Raw genomic sequence first — 26,139 nt, forward strand, 5'->3', positions numbered from 1 at the left:
CTTTTTTTAGATCAACCAGATATAGAATTATCTACTTCTATAGCATATTATTTTTCCTATGCAATTGTTATTTGAAATCAAATTAGAGAAAATTGGAATGATTAGTATAAATAAATTTCAGGTATAAATAGCTAACATATTTATTAAATTTATTAAAGATATACTTTTGAAAATAAACTTCCATTAATCTCAAACTTCTTACAGGTTTTTGTCCCTTCATCTTGAACTGAAATTCTAGTTCCCAGAGAAAAGATAATCATTTTTTCTACTAAAAGTAAGAAGACTTCTTGGTCATTGCCAAGTTAGCCTATGTACATTCTGGCCATAATTCTCATCTTTCTCCCACTGGAAACTTAACCTATATGTCACCAGAATCTGAGAGGTGAGCCTTTTTATCTTGCCTGGAACCAGTCTTCCAAGTCACTTGTCATCTTGCCACCATGGCTCTGGGAGCACATCTTCCCCATTTTATTTCCAGTTCCTCTTTGTGTGTTGCCAATCTCCATTTGAATGTGAGGTCTTTCAGGGCAGGATCTGTTGTGCTTGCTTAAATTTGTATCCCCAGAACATTCAGAACAGTGCCTGGCATATAGTAATAAGCACTTTATTCTCTCTCTTGCCAATGAAGGTTAATTATGTTCCACAGTTGGTAAATGAGTGCTGAAAAAAGGCTTTGAATTTAACTCCTGAACTGCCATTTGAAATGCAACTAGAAATTCTACAAAGTTTTGGAATAAAATCTTCTTTCTCCCTTCCTCAATTTTTCCTTTAACATGTAGTCCTGATCTATAAAATAGGATCTTTTGCCATACTTGCATCATTTTGGCCTTAACTAGATAATAAATTTCTTGATTTCAGGGACTTATTTTTCATTTCAGAATTTAGTTCCAGTAATTTGTATAAACTATGCTGTTTATGACGAAAAGATTGAAAAAGCATTTATTGTGTTTACCATGTACCCTGGGGCACTATACTAAAAGCACTGGAGATACAAAGGAGCACTGGGGATTCAAAGAAAAGCAAAAATACTCTTTGCCTTCAATGATCTAACATTCAAATTGGAGGAGGGGGAAAGACAATAAGTACTTATTGAGAATAAGTACTATTACAGAGAATAAAAACAGGGTAGAAAGGTACTAGCATTTTAAGGGATCTAGAAAAGCATCATCTTGAAGGTTCTTGAGATATATTATGAAGGAAAACAGGTTTTCTTTGATAAAAAATTTGGAGAAAACATTTCTAGCTTGGATAGTAGTGTAAAGGTAAATAAATAGAAGATAGAGTGCTGCACAGAAAAAAGTGAAAGTTAGAATTTATATATAATAAGGTTAGAAAGAAAGGTTGGGATCAACTTGCAAAGGACTTTAAAAACTTATCAGATAATATGCTAGATTTAACATATATTTCTAACATATTTAACATATATTGTATTACTTGCCATCTAGGGGAAAGGATGAGGAAAAGGGGGAGGGAGGGGATTGGAACACAAGGTTTTTGCAAGAGTTAATGTTGAAAAATTATTATAAAAAGCTTTAATTAAAAAAAGAAACTAACTGGAGGGCTAGAAATTTTATAACAAAAGCAATAGGAAAGCAATGGAGCTTACATGGTCAATGCTATGTTTAAGGAAAATCATTTGACAAGGTCTACTGAATTAGGGAAGTGATTAGGGCAGGGAGGCCAATTACATCATTTTAATAGTCTATACCAGAGGTGAGAGGTGGGAGACTAGAATAGTGGTCCCTTCATTAGGAATAAAGAAGTTGGAAAAAGGGGCTAATTTTGTATAAATATGAATTATTCTGGGCATATTAACTTGAGTATGAGATGCTCCCGAGAGAAATAGAATACTTCAAGTGCTAGTGGGATTAACTCCCATTGGAAAGTCTTCAAGCAGATCCTGGTCGTAATTAATTGCAGGGGATATTTAAAATAAGAATTCTTTTCATTTGTGGGGTTGGACAAGATGGCTGTTGGGGTCCCTATCAACTCCAAAATTATCTGATTCTGTAAAATATTGATCTTGATGTTTGCCATTTTATTTTTCTTCAGTCACTTTTTTCCCTTATTGGTCAAAATAATGCTGCACCAGCATTGAGAGATGAATGGTTTACATGTATGGCTATCTTACAAGGAGTTTTTTCTTTTCTTTTTTTTTTTTTTACTTCTTCATCTAAGATGTCTACATGTTTCTAAAGTGCTTAGAAGCTACACAGTTTCTTCACAATGTTTTCTACTTTCATGAGTATAACTGAATTCCACACACACACACAAATTTTTAATTTTAATTTAAAAAAAGATTATATAGCATTTTTAGGAAAAGTGAATGAATCAAAGATACTGCTTTTAAGAAAAGAAGAAATGAGGCGACTCAGTACAGAAAGGGCTTTATAAATGCTATGGAGTCAGTAGAGGTAAAGAAACCACCGTCCTCTGAATTATGAAATTGCTAAATTTTCTAATTTCTGAGTACAGTGGGAAAGAGAATTTTATGTGTATATAATTAGACATAAAATATATCTGACATACCCTAAGCTGTATAATTGATATTTTTGATAGTATATAATTTAATACTGACTGACTATATATAATCTATATAACACAAATAAATATAGTCAGTCTCATATAGCTATCTATCTAATCTATCTAGGCAGTCTGAGAGAGTTTAGATTATATTACATCATAAAAGAAAGTGTTCCTGAACAAGTTGATAAAAAATTACTAACAACATGGGCCTTTAACACAAATATTTTATTAAATTTGATGAGTTGCAGGGTGGTACAAAGAATAAAGAGAAAGTCAAGAGTCAGAATAATTTGGGTTCAAAGTCTGTCTTCTGACAGAATAACCCAGGTTACAAAGAATTCTCTATGTAATTCTCTAAGGCAATTAGTTGCAGAACAGGTACTTGTTTACATAAAGAGAATTCCTTAGCACCATAAAAATAAAACAAACAAAATGGACCCAAACACACATCCCCCACAACCGAACACAAAACTCATCAATCTATTACTATTACGCAATATTGTTAAACTATTTCTATCTGGACTTTTAATTTTGTTATAACAATTTCTTTCCATGTTAATTTATTTTAAAGTAAATTTTTATATTTTCATTGAACTTTACCAAGATTAGTTTAAAAAATATAAAAGGAAACTGGCAAGGAAGCATGGCTGAATGAAGAGTTGGACTTGAAATCTCAGACTTGGGTTCTAATCTCATATCTCCTAGATAATGATTATGTGACTAGGGGCAAGTTATTTACCTTTCTCAATGCCACAGGCCACTTTAAGGCAGAGTTTACTTGCAGAGAAGGCCTGGGCTTGGTTTAGTTCCTTCATTTGGGAGTTTCCAGAGAAATACTGAAATTACAGGTCTAGTTCCTAGTCCTATTCCCTATAGAAGAAAACTAAGACTAAAATTTTAACTGTTTAAGATGTTTTTCAAAGTTTCCTTTGGAAATTATAGTTAATTCCTTCTCTTTTTAATTTTAGTTATACTGTTTCTGTTTTAGACAAAGAAATTAGTTTTAACCTGTAAAAATTATTTTGGAAATTTTACCCAATATATTATAGTATAGCACTTTGTCTCTAAAAAAATGATATAAAATGAAAATGGATTTTGAGTATACTTACCTCTACGCTTTGGAAAAATGTCATCAGGATGCTGTAAAATAAGTAAAAGGTATATTAATCACTAGATATAACATGAAAAAATATAGTGAAAAAATTTTATAGAAGTAAACAAAATTAATATACCTTCATAATTGGCCTCGCCCTTTTTTCAAATAAGCCACTTGGGAAGAGATATGCAATAGCTCTCTAAAAATTAAAAAAAAGTATTTAAATTTTCAATTTAGAATGCCAATTATATGCAATGATAAAAAAAAAGACCTGAGTTCATATGCTTAGACTCTACAAAGATATTTTAAATACATAATACAAATAATATATAATAACTTAGAATATTATGGGTACTAAGAGAGTTTTAATGTGTTATTAAAGGAATATAGGAAGGAGAAATAATTTTCATCTAGAGTAATACAGTGGTAAGTTTGTGATTCCGTCCAAGTGGGCATTCTCTTTTTTTGTTTGTTTGTTTGTTTGTTTTTTTAATTTTTATTTTTTATTTAATGATTACTTTATATTGACAACATTATTCCTTGCACTCCTTTCTTTTCCGATTTTTTCCCCCTCCCTCCCTCCACCTCCTCCCCTAGATGGCAAGCAGTCCTTTATATGTTGGATATGTTGCAGTATATCCTAGATACAATATATGTTTGCAGAACCGAACAGTTCTCTTGTTGCATAGGGAGAATTGGATTCAGAAGGTATAAATAACCCGGGAAGAAAAACTAAAATGCAGATAGTTCACATTCGTTTCCCAGTGTTCGTTCTTTGGGTGTAGCTGCTTATGTCCGTCATTTATCAATTGAAACTTAGTTAGGTCTCGTTGTCAAAGAAATCCACTTCCATCAAAATATGTCCTCATACAATATCGTTGTCAAAGTGTATAATGATCTCCTGATTCTGCTCATTTCACTTAGCATCAGTTCATGTAAGTCTCGCCAGTCCTCTCTGTATTCATCCTGCTGGTCATTTCTTACAGAACAATAATATTCCATAACATTCATATACCACAATTTACCCAGCCATTCTCCAATTGATGGGCATCCATTCATTTTCCAGTTTCTAGCCACTACAAATAGGGCTGCTACAAACATTTTGGCACATACAGGTCCCTTTCCCTTCTTTAGTATTTCTTTGGGATATAAGCCCAATAGAAACACTGCTGGATCAAAGGGTATGCACAATTTGATAATTTTTTGGGCATAATTCCAGATTGCTCTCCAGAATGGTTGGATTCGTTCACAACTTCACCAACAATGCATTAGTGTCGCAGTTTTCCCGCATCCCCTCCAACATTCATCATTATTTTTTCCTGTCATCTTAGCCAATCTGACAGGTGTGTAGTGGTATCTCAGAGTAGTCTTAATTTGCATTTCTCTGATCAATAATGATTTGGAACACTCTTTCGTATGAGTGGTAATAGTTTCAATTTCATCCTCTGAAAATTGTCTGTTCATATCCTTTGACCATTTATCAATTGGAGAATGGCTTGATTTCTTATAAATTTGAGTCAGTTCTCTATATATTTTAGAAATGAGGCCTTTATCAAAACCTTTAACTGTGAAGATGTTTTCCCAGTTTGTTGCTTCCCTTCTAATCTTGTTTGCATTAGTTTTATTTGTACAAAGGCTTTTTAATTTGATGTAATCAAAATTTTCTATTTTGTGATCAGTAATGGTCTCTAGTTCATCTTTGGTCACAAATTTCTTTCTCCTCCACAAGTCTGAGAGATAAACTATTCTATGTTCCTCTAATTTATTTATAATCTCGTTCTTTATGCCTAGGTCATGGACCCATTTTGATCTTATCTTGGTATATGGTGTTAAGTGTGGGTCCATGCCTAATTTCTGCCATACTAATTTCCAATTATCCCAGCAGTTTTTATCAAATAATGAATTCTTTTCCCAGAAGTTAGGGGCTTTGGGTTTGTCAAACACTAGATTGCTATAGTTGACTATTCTGTTTTGTGAACCTAGCCTTTTCCACTGATCCACTAATGTATTTCTTAGCCAATACCAAATGGTTTTGGTGACTGCTGCTTTACAATATAATTTTAGATCAGGTACAGCTAGGCCACCTTCATTTGATTTTTTTTCATTAATTCCCCAAGTGGGCATTCTCTATACCAACACATAATACAATGCTTCCAACATCAGTTCCTCAGATAATCACAGAAACCCACAGGTTTCATTAAGTTCCTATAGTAGAAAAAAAAATTATTAATCTTCTGATAATAAATTTCTCTGAATTTAGCTAGATGAGTCTTTAGAGAACAGACACATCCTTCACTGGGCCCAAACTCAAATGACACTTGCAATCAAGAACTCAAGAGTCATTTCCATGGCATAATGAAGCACTGAAATATGACTTTCATTTTAAAGACAGAAGTAGAAGTAAAAAAAACACATTTCAGACAGAACCTGACACTCTGAAACTATGATTTTAATGTGAACATAGGAGACCAGCAATACTGGGGATATAATCTTTTCAATATGCTATGATGCAGGTGGGGGAGGGGGATGGGAAGAAGGGACAAAAAACAAAAAACTATTGTGTCTTGTGAACCTAATTTATTCCACTCATTTCCTGGTCAGGACTTCAGAGGTGAGGCCCTAATTCTCTCAGTCCTAATGGCCAGGAAAGGGGGATTGACATCAGGGAAACTGAGGCATAACAAGATCTGACTTTATTAGTATAAAAAGTGTTTTGTAATTGTGTTCATATAGTTTCTGACTTTGTCTTGGCAAGTAGACTCCCAAATATTTTATATTATCTACAGTTATTCTAAATGGAATTTCTCTTCTTATCTTTTGCTGATGGACTTAGTTGGTAACATATAGAAATACTGATGATTTATGTGGATTAATATATTTTGTGTCCTGTAACATTACCAAAAGTTGCTAATTGTTTCTAACAGTTTTTTAGAGTAAGATAATTTTTATCTAGAAATGGCACTATATATCATTATCTGATTAAGCTACTCACTGATCAAATTAAAGAATTATCTCCAAATTACACGAGTTAGCTAACCACTGGGAGAAAATCCATTTTAGAAGTTGGCATAATTTTTAGGCTGGAAGATAAAATTCTAAATGGTTAAGACATATAAGCTATTAGGAAATTAACTACTCGAGCTCAATTGAGCATCTATTATAAGAATACAATGGAATGCACTCAAATTCTTCTAACTAACCTCTGCTTGAAATATGGAAGAAGGAAAATAGAAATAAAGTTGTCTATGTTTTCCGAAACTCCAATGAATGGAAAAAGAGGTCCATGTATTCTCCTTAAGTGAAACACAGCTAGAAGGACCCATAGAGATTGTCTAGTCTAATACTCAATTTGCAGACAAGAAACTAGAATCTAGAAAGACTAAGTGGTTAGCCTATGGTCACAGAGAACATAGAACTTAAGAATTTAAGTTTTCTTATTGCTCTTTTTTTTTTTTTTTTAAATTAAAGCTTTTCATTTACAAAACATATGCATGGGTAATTTTTCCAACACTGACCCTTGCAAAACTTCTTGTTCCAAATTTTCTCCTCCTTACCCTCACCCCTTCCTCTAGCTAGCAGGTAGTCCAATACATGTTAAATCCAATATATGTATACATATTTATAGTTATCTTGCTGCACAAGAAAAATCAGATCAAGAAGGAAGAAAAACTGTTTTTCATTGCTCTTAACACTGAATGTCAACTTGTCTAAAAGTATTATTCTATCTCACCTATAAGGAAGATGTCCCGGAGAGCATTTTTAACAGATCTTGTACTAGATACTGAAGAGGGTCCCCTAATTATCATATAAGACATAATCCTCATTGTGGAAATTATAGAGGAGGGAAATAGGATTATCTATTTATTCTCCTCCTAAGTTAATAGTGATGGGGGTAGGCATAGGTATGTGACTACCACAAGTCTATCATATGTACAAATGCTTTTATATTGTCATACTCATTGTCTGAAATGTTATCAGTATGTTGACTCTTTCTTTTCCAGACTCCCATTGCTAAGAATATAGTATAATCTACAAAGGCTGGATGCCCATCTGATGGGGATACTATAACAGGGATTCTTGTTAAATATAAGCTGGTCCAGTGAACCTCTGAGATCCCTTTATATTCCATATTTTTGTAATTCTGTGAATTTCAATTCAACAGGTACCATTGTAAATTGTTGTTGTTGTTGTAAAGCACTTGTAACATAAAACATATCTAATATAAAGGTTCATCTATAGCAGTAATTACAAATTTAGCAGAATGATAATATATGGGGAGGATATGTGTGAAGGATGGGAACAGGACAAAAAAGAAAATAGTAAATAAAATAAATACATTGATTTTTCTTTTTTGTTATTGTGAACTTAGAAAGATAACAAAAGAAAACTTTATTTGTAAAAAAATTCACTTAAGCTTACAATCTATTATGGAATGTTAATAAATACAAGTAAGAGGAAGCTAGTATAGCAAAATATTGGATCTGAATTTAAGAAGAAGCAAGTTCAAATTCTCACTCTTATATTTATTATCTGTGTGACTCTAAGTCACTGAATTTTTTTTTTTTTTTTTTTTTTTTTTTTTGCTGAGGTAATTGGGGTTAAGTGATTTGTGTAGGGTCACACAGCTAGGAAATGTTAAGTGTCTAAGGCCAGACTCAGGTACTCCTGACTTCAGGGCTGCTCTACTTAGCTAACCCCAAGTTACTGAATTTTTAATGGGTTCAATTAACCCTCTAGGATTTATCTACTAAGTTATGGATATGGTTGCAATTGATTGATAGAAATTAGCAGAACATGCTAAACAATGTAAGAGATTCAAACAAGCTATGTAAGTAGAGGAAAGAGATCACTCCTGGTTAGAGGGAAGAGAGATAACTTCATGGAGGAAGTGGTATTTTTTTTTATTAAAAGTAGAAAAATATAGATTCAGTTGATATGTTGGTTAGTTTTCTCAAGTGTCTTTTCCCCCTTTCTTTTTTGTGCTTTGTTACAAGACAATAGTCTGGGTAAAGAAGTAGGTATATTTTTGGAAATCAAAGTGATGAAAAAAATAGCAAATAAATTTTTTTTTTAATTTAAAAAATACAAGCAACCAAAACAGTAGTCTTTTCTTCATTTTTATTTTGTCATTTCAGTTCCTTCTAAGAACAAATATTAATACTGTTTTATTAATGAAGTATTATACAATACTGAGAGACAAAACATTGGTCTTTTTAAAAAATTTATTTTATTAAAAAAAAAGAAAAACAGAAAAGAAAAAAGAAAAAAAAAAAAAGACAAAACATAACATTGTCATGTGCCCAGTAGAACATTGGGAAGAATTCTAAATATGTAACAATAAATTACTAGTTCAATTAAGAATATATAATAGAAAAAATTACATTCATAAGTATTCATCTTTATTTCCTTATAAGTTGTTCTTTTGTTCTGTTGTACTTTTTACTTTATTCTGTTTTCCGCCTTTCATCCCTACCTTCTCCCCCAAGCAGGATAAGATATATTTGCATGTATGTATACACACACACACACACACTCCCTCCTCTTCCTCTCTTCCCCTTCCCCCACCCGTAATTTTTATATCCCTGCTAACTCTGCTTTAATTTAATTTTGTTCCTTAACTTGCCTGGCTATTACTGAACTTCCCTCCACCCATGGATCCCTTCCTTTTCTTTCCCTTCACTCTGCTTTCCCCTGCACCCAACCCTCTCCCCTTATTTCTTTATAGCTTTTGGAGGATGTTATACCCTTTATGGTATATATGTAGTGGTGCCTATTTAAACCAGTGCCAATAGTTTTCAGAAGTACAAGCCCTTCTCACACTAATGCCTCTGTGTTTATTCTTTCTCATTTCATGTACTTCATTTGCATAACATAATTACTATTTTTACCTTAACTCTGCCCCAATCTTTCTTTTGCACTAACCAATTGCTGATGTCAATCTTAATATGATTTACATTTTCATGTTAAAAAAAATTGTCTAAATTCCTTGAATTTGGCTCTTATGTATTAAATTTTATATTGAGTTCGGGGTTTGTTGAAAGTCCTGAAAACCTGCAAGTTTGTTGAATGTCTTTTTTTTTTTAATTCAACATTATAAAATATTTTTGCTGGATATGATATTTTTGGTCACAGGTCTGGTTCTTTTGATTCCTGGTAGATATGATTCCAGAACTTGCAATTTTTTTATTGTAGTTGCTAAGGTAAGTCCTATATAATTCTAATTATAGCTTTAGTGTAAGTGAGGGTTTTTTTTCTTGTTTCTTGTAAGATTTTCTCTTTGACCTGGGGATTTCAAAATCTGGCAATAATATTTCTATGTGTTTTCCACAAAAGGACTCTTTGAGGTGGTGATTGGTAGATTTTTTTTTTTTTTTCTACTTGTACTTTCCCCACACGTTCTACTACTACAGGAAAATTTTCTTGGATTATTTCTTACATTACTGTGTCAAGGTTCTTTTTTTTGGTCACCGCTTTCAGGTAGTCTAATTATTTTTATATTTTTTCCTCTTGATCTGTTTTCTAGATCTGTTGTTTTTCTTATGTTTCACATTCTGTTTTGTTATTTCTTGGTCTCTTATAGCTTCACTGGTTTCCTCTTGCCCAATTCTAATTTTCGAATAATTATTTTCATCTTTAAGACTCTGTACCTCCTATTCTAATTGGACAACTTTTTTTTTCATAATCTCATTTTTCTTAGATGGTTTTTATTAATTTTTTAAAAAAGTTTTTCCTCAATGTCTCTCATTTTATTTTAAATCCTTTTTTGTGTTCTTCCATAAGAATGATTTAACATTATTCTTTGGGATAGAAATTATTTTTACCTCAGTGTCTTCCTCTGAAGATGAATTTCCCTGGTTCCACAGTAAGTTTTCATAGTTGGGTTCTTCTTTGCCCATTTTTTTTTAATGAGAAGTACTGGTGTAAGCATCTCCAATCATGGGGAGGGGAGGGGAAACCTCTAGCTTCACTTCACCTCTTCCCTCTGATCTGGAACCCCCAACCAAAAGGTCTACCGTCCTGCAAGTGCCCAATCAGCAGTGTCCTTGCCCCAATGCTTCTGGACTTATCAGGTGTGCTGATTCCCTCTCTCGGACTATAGCACAGATGCAGTGTTTCTGTGGTTCTTTCTGAGGTTCCAGCCAAACTAAGCCCCAGGGTGCCTACTTGATGTTTCTGCAGAGCTAGCCTGACAAAACAGATACCATTGTATTGGGAGAACTTTCCAAATGTTAATAATATATGGAAAATACTTCTTAAATTACATCTTAAGTACTTAAACAAACAAATTGAAACCAGGAAGAATATGTAAAGCCAAGAATAGAATTCAAAGGGAAAAAATTAAGTAAAATAAAGTTCTTGGTATATTTACTTTTGGATGGTAGATATTACAAATGAAACAAAATAGAAAATATTCTGATGAAATAACTTTTAAATTAAAAAATTACTTCCTTTAAAGATAGTGATAAATGTTGGAGGGTATATGAGAAAACTAGGACACTAATGCATTGATGAAATTGTGAAATAATCCAACCATTCTGGAGAGCAATTTGGAACTATACGCAAATGGCTTTAAAACCTTTTGACCCAGCAGTGCCATTACTGGGTCTGTATCCCAAGGATATTTTAAAGGAAGGAAAAGGACTCACATGGGCAAAAATGTTTGTAGCAACTCTTTTTGTGACAGTAAAGAACTGGAAAATAAGTAGATGCCCATCAATTGGGGAATGGCTGAACACGTTATGCTATATTTAGATAATGGAATATTATTGTTCTATAAAAAATGATGTAAGAAACTGATTTTAGAAAGGCCTGGAAAGATTTTGCTGAGCAAAACAGGCAGAACTAGGAATACACTATGCACAGTAACAGCAAGAATGCGCGAGGATCAACTATGAAAGATTTGGTTCTTCTTAGTGGTTCAGTGATCTAAAATAATCCCAGTAGATTTTGGACAGAAAATGCCATCTGCATCCAGAAAAAGAACTAAGGAGAGTGAATGTAAATCATCACATACTATGTTCACTTCTTTTTTCCATTTTTAAAAAAAATCTCCCCTGGTTTTTCCCCTTTTCTCTGATATTTCTCTCCAAACATGATTTATAAAGTAATATATATTAAAAATAAATAAATTTACTAGAAAAAAAAAAGTTGCTTCCTTTTTTTTTTTTCCTGCTTTTAAAATACCAAAAAAGAACTCTCCTTTGAGTCAAATAAGATAAAAGTAAATTTTAAGTTAAGTACTATGGATCCTTTGAATAACACTACAATTTATTCTAGGGGAACTAAATGAAACTATATGTTCACCCTATTTTCTTTAATATTCTGGAAGAGGAAAAATTTATTTTTCATCTAAGTAAAATGTTAATTAGTATATCTTATTTTAAAAACACAACTAAGAGTATATACAACCAGAAAACTAAGAAATTAATTTATCTTGGATATTTTGATACTACAGATGTGTTCAATAGATATTCAAATTATTGTTTCTAAGCAAAGTAACTTTCTGAAAAGTATTTCACATATTAATCTAGCTCCAAATAATTAGCTAATTATTTGAAGATGCTTTTTCCAAAACTAAATGTGTAATATATATTAAATACAAGATCTTTTAGATATTTGAATATATATGCAATACAGATTCTCTAAGCTGAACAAATGACTATAAACACATACATACAGTGAATAATAATAACAGTTAATCTAAGTAGGTCATGATGCTTAAGGTAATCTTTGATTAATAAAACTATTAGTTACATTTTCAGAAACTGGAATATCAATGATTTTGACTGCTGAAAGGAAGGCAAAGTATTTACTACATCCTTAAGCTTAAATTGAGAACTAAAAAAAGATTGCAGATTCAAACGGGGAGAAGCACTGGGTCAAGACTGCAATCTCTATTAATTAGGTATCCCAGCTGGGCAGTGGGTATGCAGCTGTTAACTTGATCAATGACTTACCTAAATGTCATCTCTACTGATTCGCTTATAAATTACCAGCAAGTGAGACTAATGTACAGGTGCTAATTTATTTAAACTGTTCTCTGCAGTTCTACATAGCTTTATAAACTGCATCTGGCACCTAATGTTAGCTGTCAGTTGTACTTAGACATGCCTGTCCTAACGACTCTGTTCATTAGAAATGAGCACAAATTATGAAATATTGTGAAAAATGATACATCAAATGGAATGGGCACAGCAAATCAATTAGAGAAACTTCATACAGCATATTCACACTTAGGAGAATAAAACATTCTGGTTTCAGAGCAAGGTCTATAATACCAATTAAAAAGTAATTGGTAGACTTCTGCAGTTATATATCAATTTGCTGGCTTTTCCCCTGAAATTCAAAAGTAATGTACAGCTTAACTTTAATTCCCAAATATAAGCATTAATAAATTCCAACTCAAAACAGTCAACATGACTGAAATGTCTTTAACTACTGTTTCAAATTACTATAGTAGCAATTTAAAAGTTCAAAAATCTATGTTTAATAAAGAAAGACAAGTAAGGATATAAAGCCACAATGATATTGGCTAAATCTTTCATTTTTTTTTACAGCAGAAATATAATTTTATATATTATATATGTATAATATATATCTCAAATAAAACATTTTCAGCATCTGACTCTCAGTGAGAAAATTAAAGTGTGTGGTAGACACAAGAGACTCTGTAGTGTATTCTACTTGTTTGTTTTAAATCTTCTCAGAAGATCTGGGTTCAAATTTTACTAGCATTCTGAGGTCCAGCCAGATTGTTCTCCTTGCTATTCATCACACACAAAATTTTATCCCCAATTTATATGCCTCTGTACTGCATGCTTGGAACACACTCCCTCCTTCACTTCACTTAGAATTCTTGGTTTCTTTCAAAACTCAGCTGTGTGGAATGCACACAGCTGTAATGTCACCTTCAAGATGAAGGCTACCACCTCACACATACCCTTATTACCTTGTATTTATTTTATTACTTATATAAGTACATATTGCCATTCTATTACACAGAGTAATTTCCTTGAGAGCAGAAACTTACATTTTAGTCTTTGTAACTAGTATATAACAGAAGCTTAGTAAATACTTGTTGATTAATTGATCCTTACTACTTGTGTAATCAAGGTATGTCCCTTAATTTCCCTAGGTCTCAATTTCCTTATCTGTAAAATGAAAAAGTAGACTACACTATATGTTTTCTGAGTTCCCTTCCAATTCTAAATCTATGTTCCTTGGAATATGATTCTAAAATATGTGTAAGTTAATATTGAGTACCAGGAATGGGACCACAGTTGCTTGGTTTAAAAATCACCATTGGTTATTAGAAGATTTGTTTCTTTAGAATCCATTTATTCAATGACTAAACATGGAAACTGATGAGAATCTTTTTATTCAATGCTACACCAAAATCAAAGTGAGAATTCTGTGGATCAGATCTCTAAAAATGTTTTTGAAAGGTATATTTAATCATAAGTAATCCTGCCTGATAGTTTTTTTTAATGATAAACTTTCAATTTTTTCATCTTCCATATTTTTGTCATGCTTTCTATTAGATATCACATTATTTAGTTAAACAACCTTAGATCATGCCTGGTGCCACACAAGTTTACCTATAACAATCTTCAATATTATTATTTGCTGGGATAGCTAACTTTTAGCAAATTTAATTACCTGGAAGACAGTTATGAGAGACAGACAGAAACAAGCATTTATGAAGTGCTTATCAAATGCCATGTTCTGCATTAAGAGTTGAGAATACAAATGCCAGCAAAAAGAAAGGCAATCCTTACCCTCGAGGAACTTTCATTCAAAAGGGAGTTGAGCAAGGGGAGTGGTGAATTGGGAAGAGGGAGTGGTGAAATGGGAAGAGGATGAAGGTTTGAAATCCAAAAATCAGGCACAGGAAGGGGAATGAAGAGAAGCTAGTTTGGACCCCTTAAATGTCAGGAGGACCTCAACAATGATAGAAGGAGGGCAGACTTTGCAGAGGGATGTTCCATGATTAGTAGGTGACAGAAGTGAAAAGCTGATTTAGGGGAAGGAAGTCCTGGGTCTTAAGGTACATTCTAGGAAAAGCCAGCAGTTCTGAAGCCAAGAGGAAATTAGAATCAGAGTTGAATGGGAACAAGACCTCAAAGTAACTAAGGGTGAATGAAGGATAGTCTAAAGAACAGAAATAACTATCACAAAAGTTGTACGCTTAAATTCACAATAGAAGCCTTTTTGTTCTTAAGAGTATCCCAACTCTAAATATTACATACAATTCTAACAAGTTTGATTATGACAACAGATTAGACATTGCATTTTATAGGAGGTAATGGGTAGGTGGGAAAAGAGGTACTACAAGAACATTAAAGTATGACAGAAAATCTAAGAGTACTTACTAGAAAAGGGAATTCAATTAATCAGTTCACATGCATTAAGTGCTTATTATATCAGATACTTTGCTAAGTAAATATGAGGGATAAAAAGAAAAGTGAAAAGTCACTGCCCTCAGTTTACATTCTGATAGAGAAAGTGGCATGTATTAATACAATGCACAGGATAAATATAGATTGGATGGAATATAATCTTAGAGATATAAAAACTGGTGTATGTGAGGGGAAGAGGGTGTTGAGGACCAGAAGAGCCCCACCTCCCCCCCCCCCCATCCACCCCCCCCCCCCACATGGTTCTTGAACTGCATCTTAAAGCCAAAGGCTTCAAGAATCAGAAGTTGGGAAGGAGAATATGACAAGCCTAGGGAACAGTCAGTGCAAAAGCTTAGAGACAGGAGATGGTGTCATGTATGCAGGATAGAAAACAGGCCTGTATTTCTAGATTGTATAGTTCACAGAATTAAATAAAGCAAACATTTACAAAAGCACAAAAGCCTGGATCATTTTTTGTTAGGAACAAATAAGACTCACATATCAATAATCTCTAAGGGTATTACAATCAACTGCAAGGAGAAGTTTAATAATTGTATATTCTTAAAGACAACAATCTTCAGAGGGTCAAATTATGCTCTGTTTGGCACTTCTAGAATTTGTGCAGGTGCTAGTTCCATAGACACTAAATAGTAAGGCTATTTGTACTGCCCTACAGTTAGTTAACCAAAAGAATCAACATCAAATGAGAAAGATAAAAAGAATAAAAAAAATGTGGTCTGAATACCCAACCATTCTCAAACAAGTTACTAATGCTGAGAAATAGGAAGAAAATAAATGACAAATCATTTCTAAGGCCTACCACTATTTCCTATAAAAACCGTTTAATAAATGTAAAGCAATTGCCTAAATCAGGAGGCCAACACGGCCCACAATCATCAACAATAAAGCAACAAAGCAATAAGTTAAGTGATTTCCCTGAAGAGTAGAGACCAAAGAGAACCAAAGCAACAGTGGTTCTGACTATTAACTTACTTCAAAACAGAAAGTGCTGAAAAATTATGCACTCTATCACCTGATAAAACAATGAGAAGTGAAGGAAAAAACAAATCTGATGTGTGAGGTTCAATTAGATAAAATGATTATAAGATAATTCAAAGATCAAACTGAAAGAAGGACAAGATGCAAATAAAAAAGGAAGAGATTTTTTCACTTTTTCTAAATAGATCTTTTCCCAAATGACACCAGCAGAACCACCAATGACCTGTGGATTTTTTAACATGTCATGTGAAGAAGAAAAAAATGACACTAAAAGTTGATGATGACAGCTGGAACAGCTGGACCAGGTTGATTGCAAAGAGGAAATGTGGGCTGGAGGTGATAGAATTATGAAGGCATTGAGAGACTGATATCTAAAAAAGGGAAAGCACTGATGGAAGAGGAGGGGGGGGATCACAAATGGCTTCAACAAGCAATGAAAAGGACATCAGTAATTAGTGATCCATATACCTCATTTCTTATCTCTTTAAAATTATGGGAAATAATCTACATACATACTGAAGAAAAATGAAAAGATGAAAAAGCAGACTTTCACATATAATATTCTTCAGCAGACCAGATCAATATTTCTTTGAGCATGTAAACAGACACTGCACATAGATAATCAAACTAGGTCCAAAATAAAACAGAAGAGAGTAGATGGAATTTCATTTGGTAAATTATACTGTATTTTCAACTATTCCAATCTGCTTCCTGAAACAGAAAAACTTTTCTTTAACTTTGACACTCTTCTGGTGATGATATATATGGCTATGGATAGAACACACATAATATACAAAAAAAAAATCAAAATTTTAGGTGGTTTAAAGGGCAATGGATAAATGCATGGAAGGCAAAAGTAGGATTAGCAGAAGAAAAATCATTGGCTCATTATTATAGATAAAACAGAAAAAAAAAGGCCATTAAGGCCAATTCCCTCATTATACAGATAAGGCTAGAAAGATCTAATTTGCACAAGGTCACATAAGTTAGTAATGACAATAAATCTGAACATAAAAATCTTACCAACTATAGTTTGTGTAAAAGAAGTTGTGTAGAGAATAGCATCTGGGAGATGTAGGAATCGAAAAAGTGGCAAAATGGTCATAAAACAATACCAAGAGATATCAGATGGGCATCCTAGAACTGGGGGGAAAGGAGAGGGAAAACTGCTGTGTGCGTATGATGAACTGCTCATAATGGATTCATGGACAGACATAAAGTAGAATCTCATAGAAAGAGAAGATGTGGATAGGTCATGAATTTTATCACTGGATAAAGAGTCCACTTTGAAATTATGAATCCCTGAAATACAAACTAAATTATTTCATGGTATAAGCAAAGTACTTCATAAAGGATTTTGCACTATACTATTTCTTCTTCCCTGGCTTACATAAATTACCTGGAAGATTTACAAATGACATTACAGATACTTCAAGAACAAAAGCAATAATCACGGAAAGGTTTTGGTTAGTATTTTATTTATTACTAACAGTAATAATAAGAATACATACAGTATATATTATAAAATAAAATGGAACACATCAAGGTATAAAATGATTATTATCTTTCAAAGTATAAAAGAATTTTGAGACAGTAGTTAATCAAAATAAAAAAACTAAACAGAATTTTTTTTTTTTAAAAGCCATTTGGATGGCTTTTAAAACCTTCTTCAAATGTGATTTTCTTTTAAAAACCATGAGGTTCAATCTTACTTTTGATTAAAGATTTGGCTGATGCTTTGTGCTTGTTATTGTAACTATGTAATTAAAAAATAGCTATAAATCAAAGATGTAACCAATGCTAATATTATCATCTTACTATTATTCGTGAAATAGACAGATCACCTAAACCACCTAAAAATTCAAATGAGCTCAATGGAGAAAGCATTATTACAATGGAGTATTATATATCTAATTTTTAAAAATAGATAAAAATTTTCTAAGACATTAAGGATATTTTTGGTGGCATTCAACACAGAGGTTAAAAGAGAAACTAGGCATTTTAAGAAAGCTACTGTTTTTTGTACATTACTAAGATGTAAGTTAAATAAAACTTCATTAGAATATAAAGCTAACTGAATAAGTAGTTGGTTCAGAATGAACTACTGATTATTTTATAATAGAATTAACATGGAATACTGCTACCCACCACCCTCCCTCCCAAACCAAAAAAGAACAAAATAAACAAAAGCAATTCCAACTTAGCTGGATTTCAAATGATACTAAAGTATATCTTTGGTTGAGATTTCTGGACAATGTGAAAGTAATTAAAGTGTATAAAAAAAAGAATCATGTCCTACCAAATACTTTTAACACTCTGATGAAGATTAGACTTTGTAATAAGATAGTTATACCTGGTTATAAATTATTCATAACATTTAAGAATAAGATTATATGGATGTTAAGAATCGGCACTTTTATCAGAGCATGGTGAATAGTTCGTAGTTAAATTGAACAATTTCTCCAATAATTTCAAGTTACTTAGCAATCAAATATCACCAATTATTACTACTAATTCCCTAATTTAACATAATTTTTTTTTATTAAAGCTTTTTATTTTCAAAATACGTGCATGGATAATTTTTCAATATTGACCCTTGCAAAACCTTGTGTTTCAAATTCCCCTCCCTCCTTTAAATGGCAAATAATCCAATATATGTTAAACATGTTTTTAAAAAATTACATATTAAATCCAATGTATTAACATAAAATTTTAATAAGTCCTTGCTATAGGAGAACTAGAATGAAAACTCAAGTCCAATTCTTAATTTTTAACCTTTTTAACAATGCAAGTATATATTAACAAATATTTAACACATCATATTCAGGTTTATTTACAGTAATTCCCATAAATCTGATATTTCCATTATAATCTGATATATCATCTTGCAAGAAAACATAACCTAACTATTAACAAAAAAATTTTACTCATATTATAATCACCTAAACACTTGTAGAGGTCTCATGACCTTGAAACAAGGAGAATAATCCTTTCAGTTAAAACTGAAAGTTACAAACAAGACACAAATAGCAATCTTATACTGTGATATCTGACCTTACACAGCAGTAGATGCATTATATCTATTCAACGATATAATTCCTACCTGAGAAATATAAATGATATTTTCATCTAGACAATTCAATTAAAATTTAGAAAGAGTGAGGGGTTCATCTGCTTTCAATAACCCAACTCTATACTGTTATTTCTATAAAAGAGCAACTGTACTTACATCAATATCCTCTTGGGTAAAAGTTTCTGGATCTTCTCCCATCATATTGGCTAAATGTCTCTTTCCTATGTTGAATTCTTCAATCTGTTTTTTAATAAAAGCCACTGTATATTCTCCATGTTCTGAGGTTGCAACATTTTTCTTCTGTGTAGTGTTGGTGGTATGTATTACCCTTAATACCTGACCAAAAATTTAAAAAAGAAAGAAAATTTTATTTTGTTCTTGCAACAGTCATTTTTAAACAAAAGAGGCTATAAGCATACATCACCTCTAAATAAAAAAGCTATCAAAGTAGAAGGGAGATTTGTTTATAATGAGACTAGGGTAAAAGAAGTTATTAACAAATTTGCTGAGGCTCCTTAGCAATGTTAAAGACATATTTTTACTTGTAATATCTTGGAAAGTCTAACATTTCAAATGAAGATTTGGAGCTTATTTCCTACTGGAAACTGCATTTAAAACACAGACTTTAATTATGATCATCAAATGTAAACAAAATAAAATACAAAACTAGTAAAGAAATAATTGGAAATATATATACAGACACAAAATGTTAAGTGGAAATTATAAAACAAAGTCACTATATAAACAAGCATTCATTAAGTACTTATATTACAGCAAAGAAGTAAAGTGTATGGAAGGGAATAAAGTATAAAAAAAGTGAAGAGGGAAAGGTAGTATGCAGAAGGTGGCTTGGGTAGAGGCTATTGTACCACCTGACAACCATATAAGACAGTCCCATAAGAGCCACTGGTGAATAATTCTCCTTTACTCATCATTAGCCCTTGGTACGGACAACTGGAAGCTGGGCACCTTGAAGAAACTATTCTGAGGCCAGAACAAACAAAACTGGTAACTGGCAATTTTGTAATTAATATACAGTTGATATACTGTTAATAATGTAATCAATAATATTAATGTAGTTAATAATTTCCACTCAGTTAAAAAAGTGATAAACCAATTGATTCTATCATGGCTCTGCCAGATGGGATTCAATACCATTTCTTCTGGTGACTATTCTCAATATCCAACTAATTTGGAAATCAACAAAAATGGAGAAAATCTGGAATCTAAGCAGGACAAGGATGAGACTATGAATCACCAGAAAACACCAAGGAAGGATGCTCCTGACTCCAGTAGGATGTCAGATGTCAAGATCTACTTCAGGAAGAGAAAAAAAATATGTTGCTATGGATGGCCCCATGTGCCTAGAAGATTAGGCTTGGGATGAAAGATGAAGCATCCACATCATTGTTCTCAACCAGGCTATGTACTATCTGATATGTGTGTGTGTGTGTGTGTGTGTGTGTGTGTGTGTGTGTGTGTGTGTGTGTGTGAGAGTGAGATCTACAGGCTATCATCAGGTAGCACATAGCCTGGGATGGAACCACTGATAACGAGGTTGACATAGGCATTGCCAGAGCTGGCTCAGTGTTTGGAAAGTTCCAAAGGAAAGTGTGGGAAAGAAGAGGTATTAGACTGACTACCAAAGTGAAGATATACATAAGAGCCGTCTTTGGTAATCTCATTGTTGTATGCCTGTGAAACCTTAACAGTATTACCAGTTTCATGCCAAAAAACTGAATCATTTCCATTTGAATTGTCTTAAGAAGATTCTGAAGATGATCCGGCAGGATAAGATACCAGACACTAAGGACCTTTTCCAAACTAAACTGCCATGTATTCAAATTATTGCAGAGAACACAACTCTGCTGAACTGGCTATAATGTTCAAATGTTAAATGTATGCTTGCCAAAAAGACTGTTTTATGGAGAACTCAACACAGGACAAGTGCTCACAAGATAGTCAGAAAAAAGCAATACAAGGATATTCAAGATCCATCTTAAGAACTTTAGAACTGATTGTATGACGTGGGAGACACTGGAACAGGACCGCTCAGCATGGCATGCACTTATCAGACAAGGAGCTATGCTCTATGAGCAAAACAGAATTGAATTAACTCAGAAGAAATGTGAGATGTGCAAAGTTTTGAAAATCTATCCCAAATGTTCACAGGGACTTTTCTGGGTCCAACTTTTGACAGAGCAAGCTTGTTTTGGTCTGATCAACTAGTCAGACACACTCTCTTGACTCTAACATACTGATGTCATTTTGGTCCTTTTTGAGAATGAAGGGTACTAACCAACCAACCAACCTATATCTATATCTATTTTCTCCCCATGACCATGGTTCTTTTGTTCAACATACTGGCCCCAAGTCACATACTCATCTGTATTATCAAGGACAAGAATTCCTTTTATCTAAAGGTTATAGCCAAGGTTCTTCTCTAGAGGATGGAGAGTCACACAGGATTAGTCCTAGGCAAGATTATAAGAAACATAGGCCATTGTAGGCTGAAAAGGAAGGGCTGTCTTCACCTAAGAAACATTAGAAATCACTTATCTTGTTCTCATGGGGAGGGGTAAGGTCCATCCTGCTAAAGATGAATATCCAATTTAGTTTTGCTGAAAAGTCACTAGATAGATGTGAAGCTGAAAGATTCTGAGGCAAAGCTGAGAGGGTATGAGGATAGTTGCAGCTACTAGGATGTTGGAGCTACTGATTTCAACCATGTTCTACTCACAGAAAAGAATGGCATTGTGCCTATGGCAGCCATTGTAGGATCTAGTTCAACTACTCATTTAGAATGATATGTTTTCTATTCAGGATGTAAAGTTCTAGATGACAAAGGTTTTCATTGACAGGTCCTATGAGGACTAAACATGGTTTGAGAAATAGAATCTGTTTGGTCTGAAGGAAATACTATCCATTAGTAAAAAGGACACATGGGTGTTTCAACATTATAAGGCCAGTCTCTCTTTACTCTAGGGTAAAGTTTGCTATAATCCTACGTTATGGGCCAGAACTCTGAAACAAGGATTCTTACAAGGTGTTAAGTCAGTGGAATTGATGGGACAATGGTTATCTAGTTTAGCATGGTGATGAATAGTTTTTAAAGTTCAGTATGATTGATTTAATCTTATAACAATAAATGGTTTCCTAGTGATATAATAATTAGTTTATATTCAGTGTAGAGCACATAAGCTAGGAGCCTCAGCCAGATTCATTCATCTCATCTCACATGGGTAACAGCAATACAGTTTGAGAACTGTTTCTTAGCTATTCTCAGTATACAATGATCTGAACCAGATCTGATGAAAAATGCTCTCCACCTGCAATGAAAGAACTGATGGAGTTTGAAAGCAAATTGAAGCATATTAATTTTTTTTTTCTTTTTTTCCCTTGGAGGGGGTGGATATTGTGTTTTCTTTCACAAAGTGATCAATATGGAAATTGCAATTTTGCAGACTACACATGTATAAATTGATATCAATTGCTTGCCTTTTTAAGGAGTGGGGAAGGGAGAAAGAATCTGAAATTAAAAAAAAAAAATTTTAATGTTAAAAATTGTTTTCACATGTAATTGGAAAAGCAATTAAAATGTTCCCCAAAACTCCATCCAAAAACAAAAACAAATTAATCCAGCCCTTAAACCCATCATTCCCAGAGTCTAACTCAAAAACCTAGAAAGCCTAAGGAAGTACATATATAAGGCAGAAGTTTTCTGGCTGATTCTCCAATTGATAAATGGTCAAAGGATATGAACAGACAATTCTCAGATGAAGAAATTGAAACTATTTCTAGCCATATGAAAAGATGCTCCAAGTCATTATCAATCAGAGAAATGCAAATTAAGACAAGGCTAAGATACCACTACACACCTGTCAGTCTGGCTAGAATGACAGGGAAAGATAATGCGGAATGTTGGAAGGGGTGTGGGAAAACAGGGACACTTATACATTGTTGGTGGAATTGTGAATACATCCAACCATTCTGGAGAGCAATTTGGAACTATGTTCAAAAAGTTATCAAACTGTGCATACTCTCTGATCCAGCAGTGTTACTACTGGGTTTATATCCCAAAGAGATCTTAAAGAAGGGAAAGGTACCTGTATGTGCACGGATGTTTGTGGCAGCCCTCTCTGTAGTGGCCAGAAACTGGAAACTGAGCAGATGCCCATCAACTGAAGAATGGCTGAATAATTTGTGGTATATGAATATTATGGAATATTATTGTTCAGTAAGAAATGACCAACAGGATGATTTCAGAAAGGCCTGGAGAGATCTACATGAACTGAGGCTGAGTGAAACAAGCAGGGCCAGGAGATCATTATATACTTCAACAACAATACTATATGATGACCAATTCTGATGGACCTGGCCATCCTCAGCAATGAGATGAACCAAATCAGTTCCAATGGAGCAATAATGAATTGAACCAGCTACGCCCAGAGAAAGAACTCTGAAAGATGACTAAGAACCATTACATTGAATTCCCAATTCCTATATTTTTGCTTGCCAGCATTTTGGATTTCCTTCACAGGCTAATTGTACAATATTTCAGAGTCCGATTCTTTTTGTATAGCAAAATAACTGTTTGATCATGTATATTTATTGTGTATCTAATTTATACTTTAATATAGTTAACATCTACTGGTCATCCTGCCATCTAGGGAAGGGAGTGGGGGGAAGGAGGGGAAATAACCTGTAAATAAAAGGCTATTAAAAAAAGTTTTCTGGCTGCTTGGTGAGGTTGAGCTACTGAACTACAGCAAATACCTATATATAAGGCTTCATATATACATAATATATAAGGTCATACATCTGTGACCTATGTTTGCATGGAGTAAGACAAGTTTACCACCTGGACCCAGCTTGCCAAGTGCCTAAATATATAGCACCTGAATGAATGATGTAACCACCAGAAGCTGTGGAAACTTTTCTGGAAGAGGAATCATTTGCTGAAGGCAAAAGTTCCCGCTTTCCCATCTGGGACCCTACAGTCTGGAGGTAGGGAAAGAGAAAGGTGAGTCTAGAGCAATGAAAGGAACGTCTTACCAGGTAGGTAACTGGGACATTCCCAAGCACTTTTACTTTTATAAGCCTCTACCCAAGGCTTGGGATGTGATTCTGCTTATGATTCTGACAATACTATTATCTAACTTCTCTGAATGAAGAAACATTTCCCTCCTTTCTTCCTGGCCCATCAAAAGTTGAGGGCTTAATTTTATTCATTTCCTGAGGTGTGCTTCTAGGCTACTCAAGAAGGAGACTGTGAGGGGGACCATGATGAAGAAGAAGAAACTCAGACTTAGGTCATGAGCCATGACCCTCTTGAGATCAAGATTTAAGCTAGGGCAAAGAAGAGGACAGAAATCTACCTTATTTATTCAATGCCCCTGAGTATACATAAATTCCACCAAAGGACAGTGTTGGGAAAGCTAAAGCAGCAATGAGTTTTCCTTACCCATGAAAACCACGTTTTGCTAATCTTTGCAGGAACTGCAGCCAACTTGGGAGGCTGCTGTTTGGGGCTGAGTGAAGAGGGATACTTCTTATTTCACTCTTATTTAGGAACGGATTATAGGCCAATGTATACAAGACACATATTACACGCATTTGACACCTCCTCACATACACACACACATATGGAAGCACTGTCTTTCTTTGTGCTAAGGTTCTAATTCCTGTGTTAGACTGGATAAACTGACAATTGATTTAAAAAAAAAAGAGAAAAATCTAAAGAAAATCTAGCAAAGTTAAAAAGTTAAGAGTATAAAATGTTAACTATGCAAAAGAATATAACAAAAAACACCAAAACTCATTAAAAATTATAATTGGTATTGCCTTTTAAAAGTCAATGGCACTGATCTTCCTTTGTGTCAATAATCAATGAAAGAGTCAATATGGTATAAATAGAGATGATTTCTGAATCAAGAAGATCTGAATTCCGCAAGTCTTGTTTCTGACATGCTTGTTATGTGGCACTGGGCAATTCTCTTGGTAAGTAAGACTAGAGACTACAGAGGTGTCAATTTTTTTTGGTAGACAAAGTTCCTTGCCAGAAGCTCACATATGTACTTTTTTTTTTTTTTTTTTTTTTTTGCTGAGGCAATTGGGGTTAAGTGACTTGTCCAGGGTCACACAGCCAGGAGGTGTTAAGTGTCTGAGGCCAAATTTGAACTTGGGTCCTCTTGACTTCAGGGCTGGTGCTCTATTCCCTGATACCAACTAGTTGCTCCCACATATGTACTTTAAAAAAAAAGTATGACAAGTAAATAACGCTGTGGTGATGTGCCATGATTCATGAAGTTTTCTCTAATTATTTATGGCTTGTCCTCTTTCTTTCTTCCTTCCTTCATTTTTTGTTCTATGATAGGTTGGAACTTCATATTTTGTGCTTATGAATTTAAATATTATCTATAGTTCTTTTGCAGATGGCAAATGTAGCTGTTGATAAAAGCTTTTAAAAACTAAGAAAAATGCTCTTGTATTTCTAAGCTGTTTCCTCACACAAAAAAACTGAATTTTAGTTCTACCTCCACCATTTAATAGAAATAAAAGCAATATATTACAATAAATAATAAGAATAGGTTCAGTTTAGCTTGAGAATGAATAAACAGGTTCCATATTCATTTAAAAGGATAAGAGTTGCTCAACTATATATAAAAATGATTTTTTTTATTGCCAATTAGATTCAACTTGCTAGTTTTCACAATAAGAGCTTTCACATCATTTTAAAATACCAGTAATTATATTACACTGGCTGCTACTGATCTCTTTGTGCTATGGCACTGAAAATTTCCCCCCAAGGCACTAATACTTCACCTTTGACAAAGTGATTACAGAACCAGAAAAAATGTGTTCAGATGACATTCAGTTGTCATTCAATAGTCTGTACAACAAGAACATATCCTTTTTCTTATCTTTTTGTTTTTTCTTAATAGTTTAAGCAGAGAAAAAAAAGCTAGAAGATTAACAATTAACTAGTTGCCAATATTAGAAAGAAATATATTTTCATATTCACTGGTAATCTGGATAATTATTGG

At 33.4% G+C, this 26,139-nt stretch overlaps 1 protein-coding gene across 1 annotated transcript in view; it reads right to left on the reverse strand.

Moving 5' to 3' along the window:
• Positions 1 to 26,139, reverse strand: part of MRPS9 (mitochondrial ribosomal protein S9) — a gene marked incomplete at its 5' end in the record, with an annotated part of 91,164 nt that overhangs the window by 39,412 nt on the left and 25,613 nt on the right. Inside the window, 3 exons of the mRNA XM_051990552.1 lie at positions 3,636 to 3,666; positions 3,759 to 3,821; positions 19,250 to 19,429. Coding sequence (XP_051846512.1) covers positions 3,636 to 3,666; positions 3,759 to 3,821; positions 19,250 to 19,429 — 274 coding nt within the window. The remainder of the gene's footprint in view (positions 1 to 3,635; positions 3,667 to 3,758; positions 3,822 to 19,249; positions 19,430 to 26,139) is intronic.

The sequence above is a fragment of the Antechinus flavipes genome, chromosome 3 (genome assembly GCF_016432865.1).
Source record: "Antechinus flavipes isolate AdamAnt ecotype Samford, QLD, Australia chromosome 3, AdamAnt_v2, whole genome shotgun sequence".
Classification (NCBI taxonomy): Eukaryota; Metazoa; Chordata; class Mammalia; order Dasyuromorphia; family Dasyuridae; genus Antechinus; species Antechinus flavipes.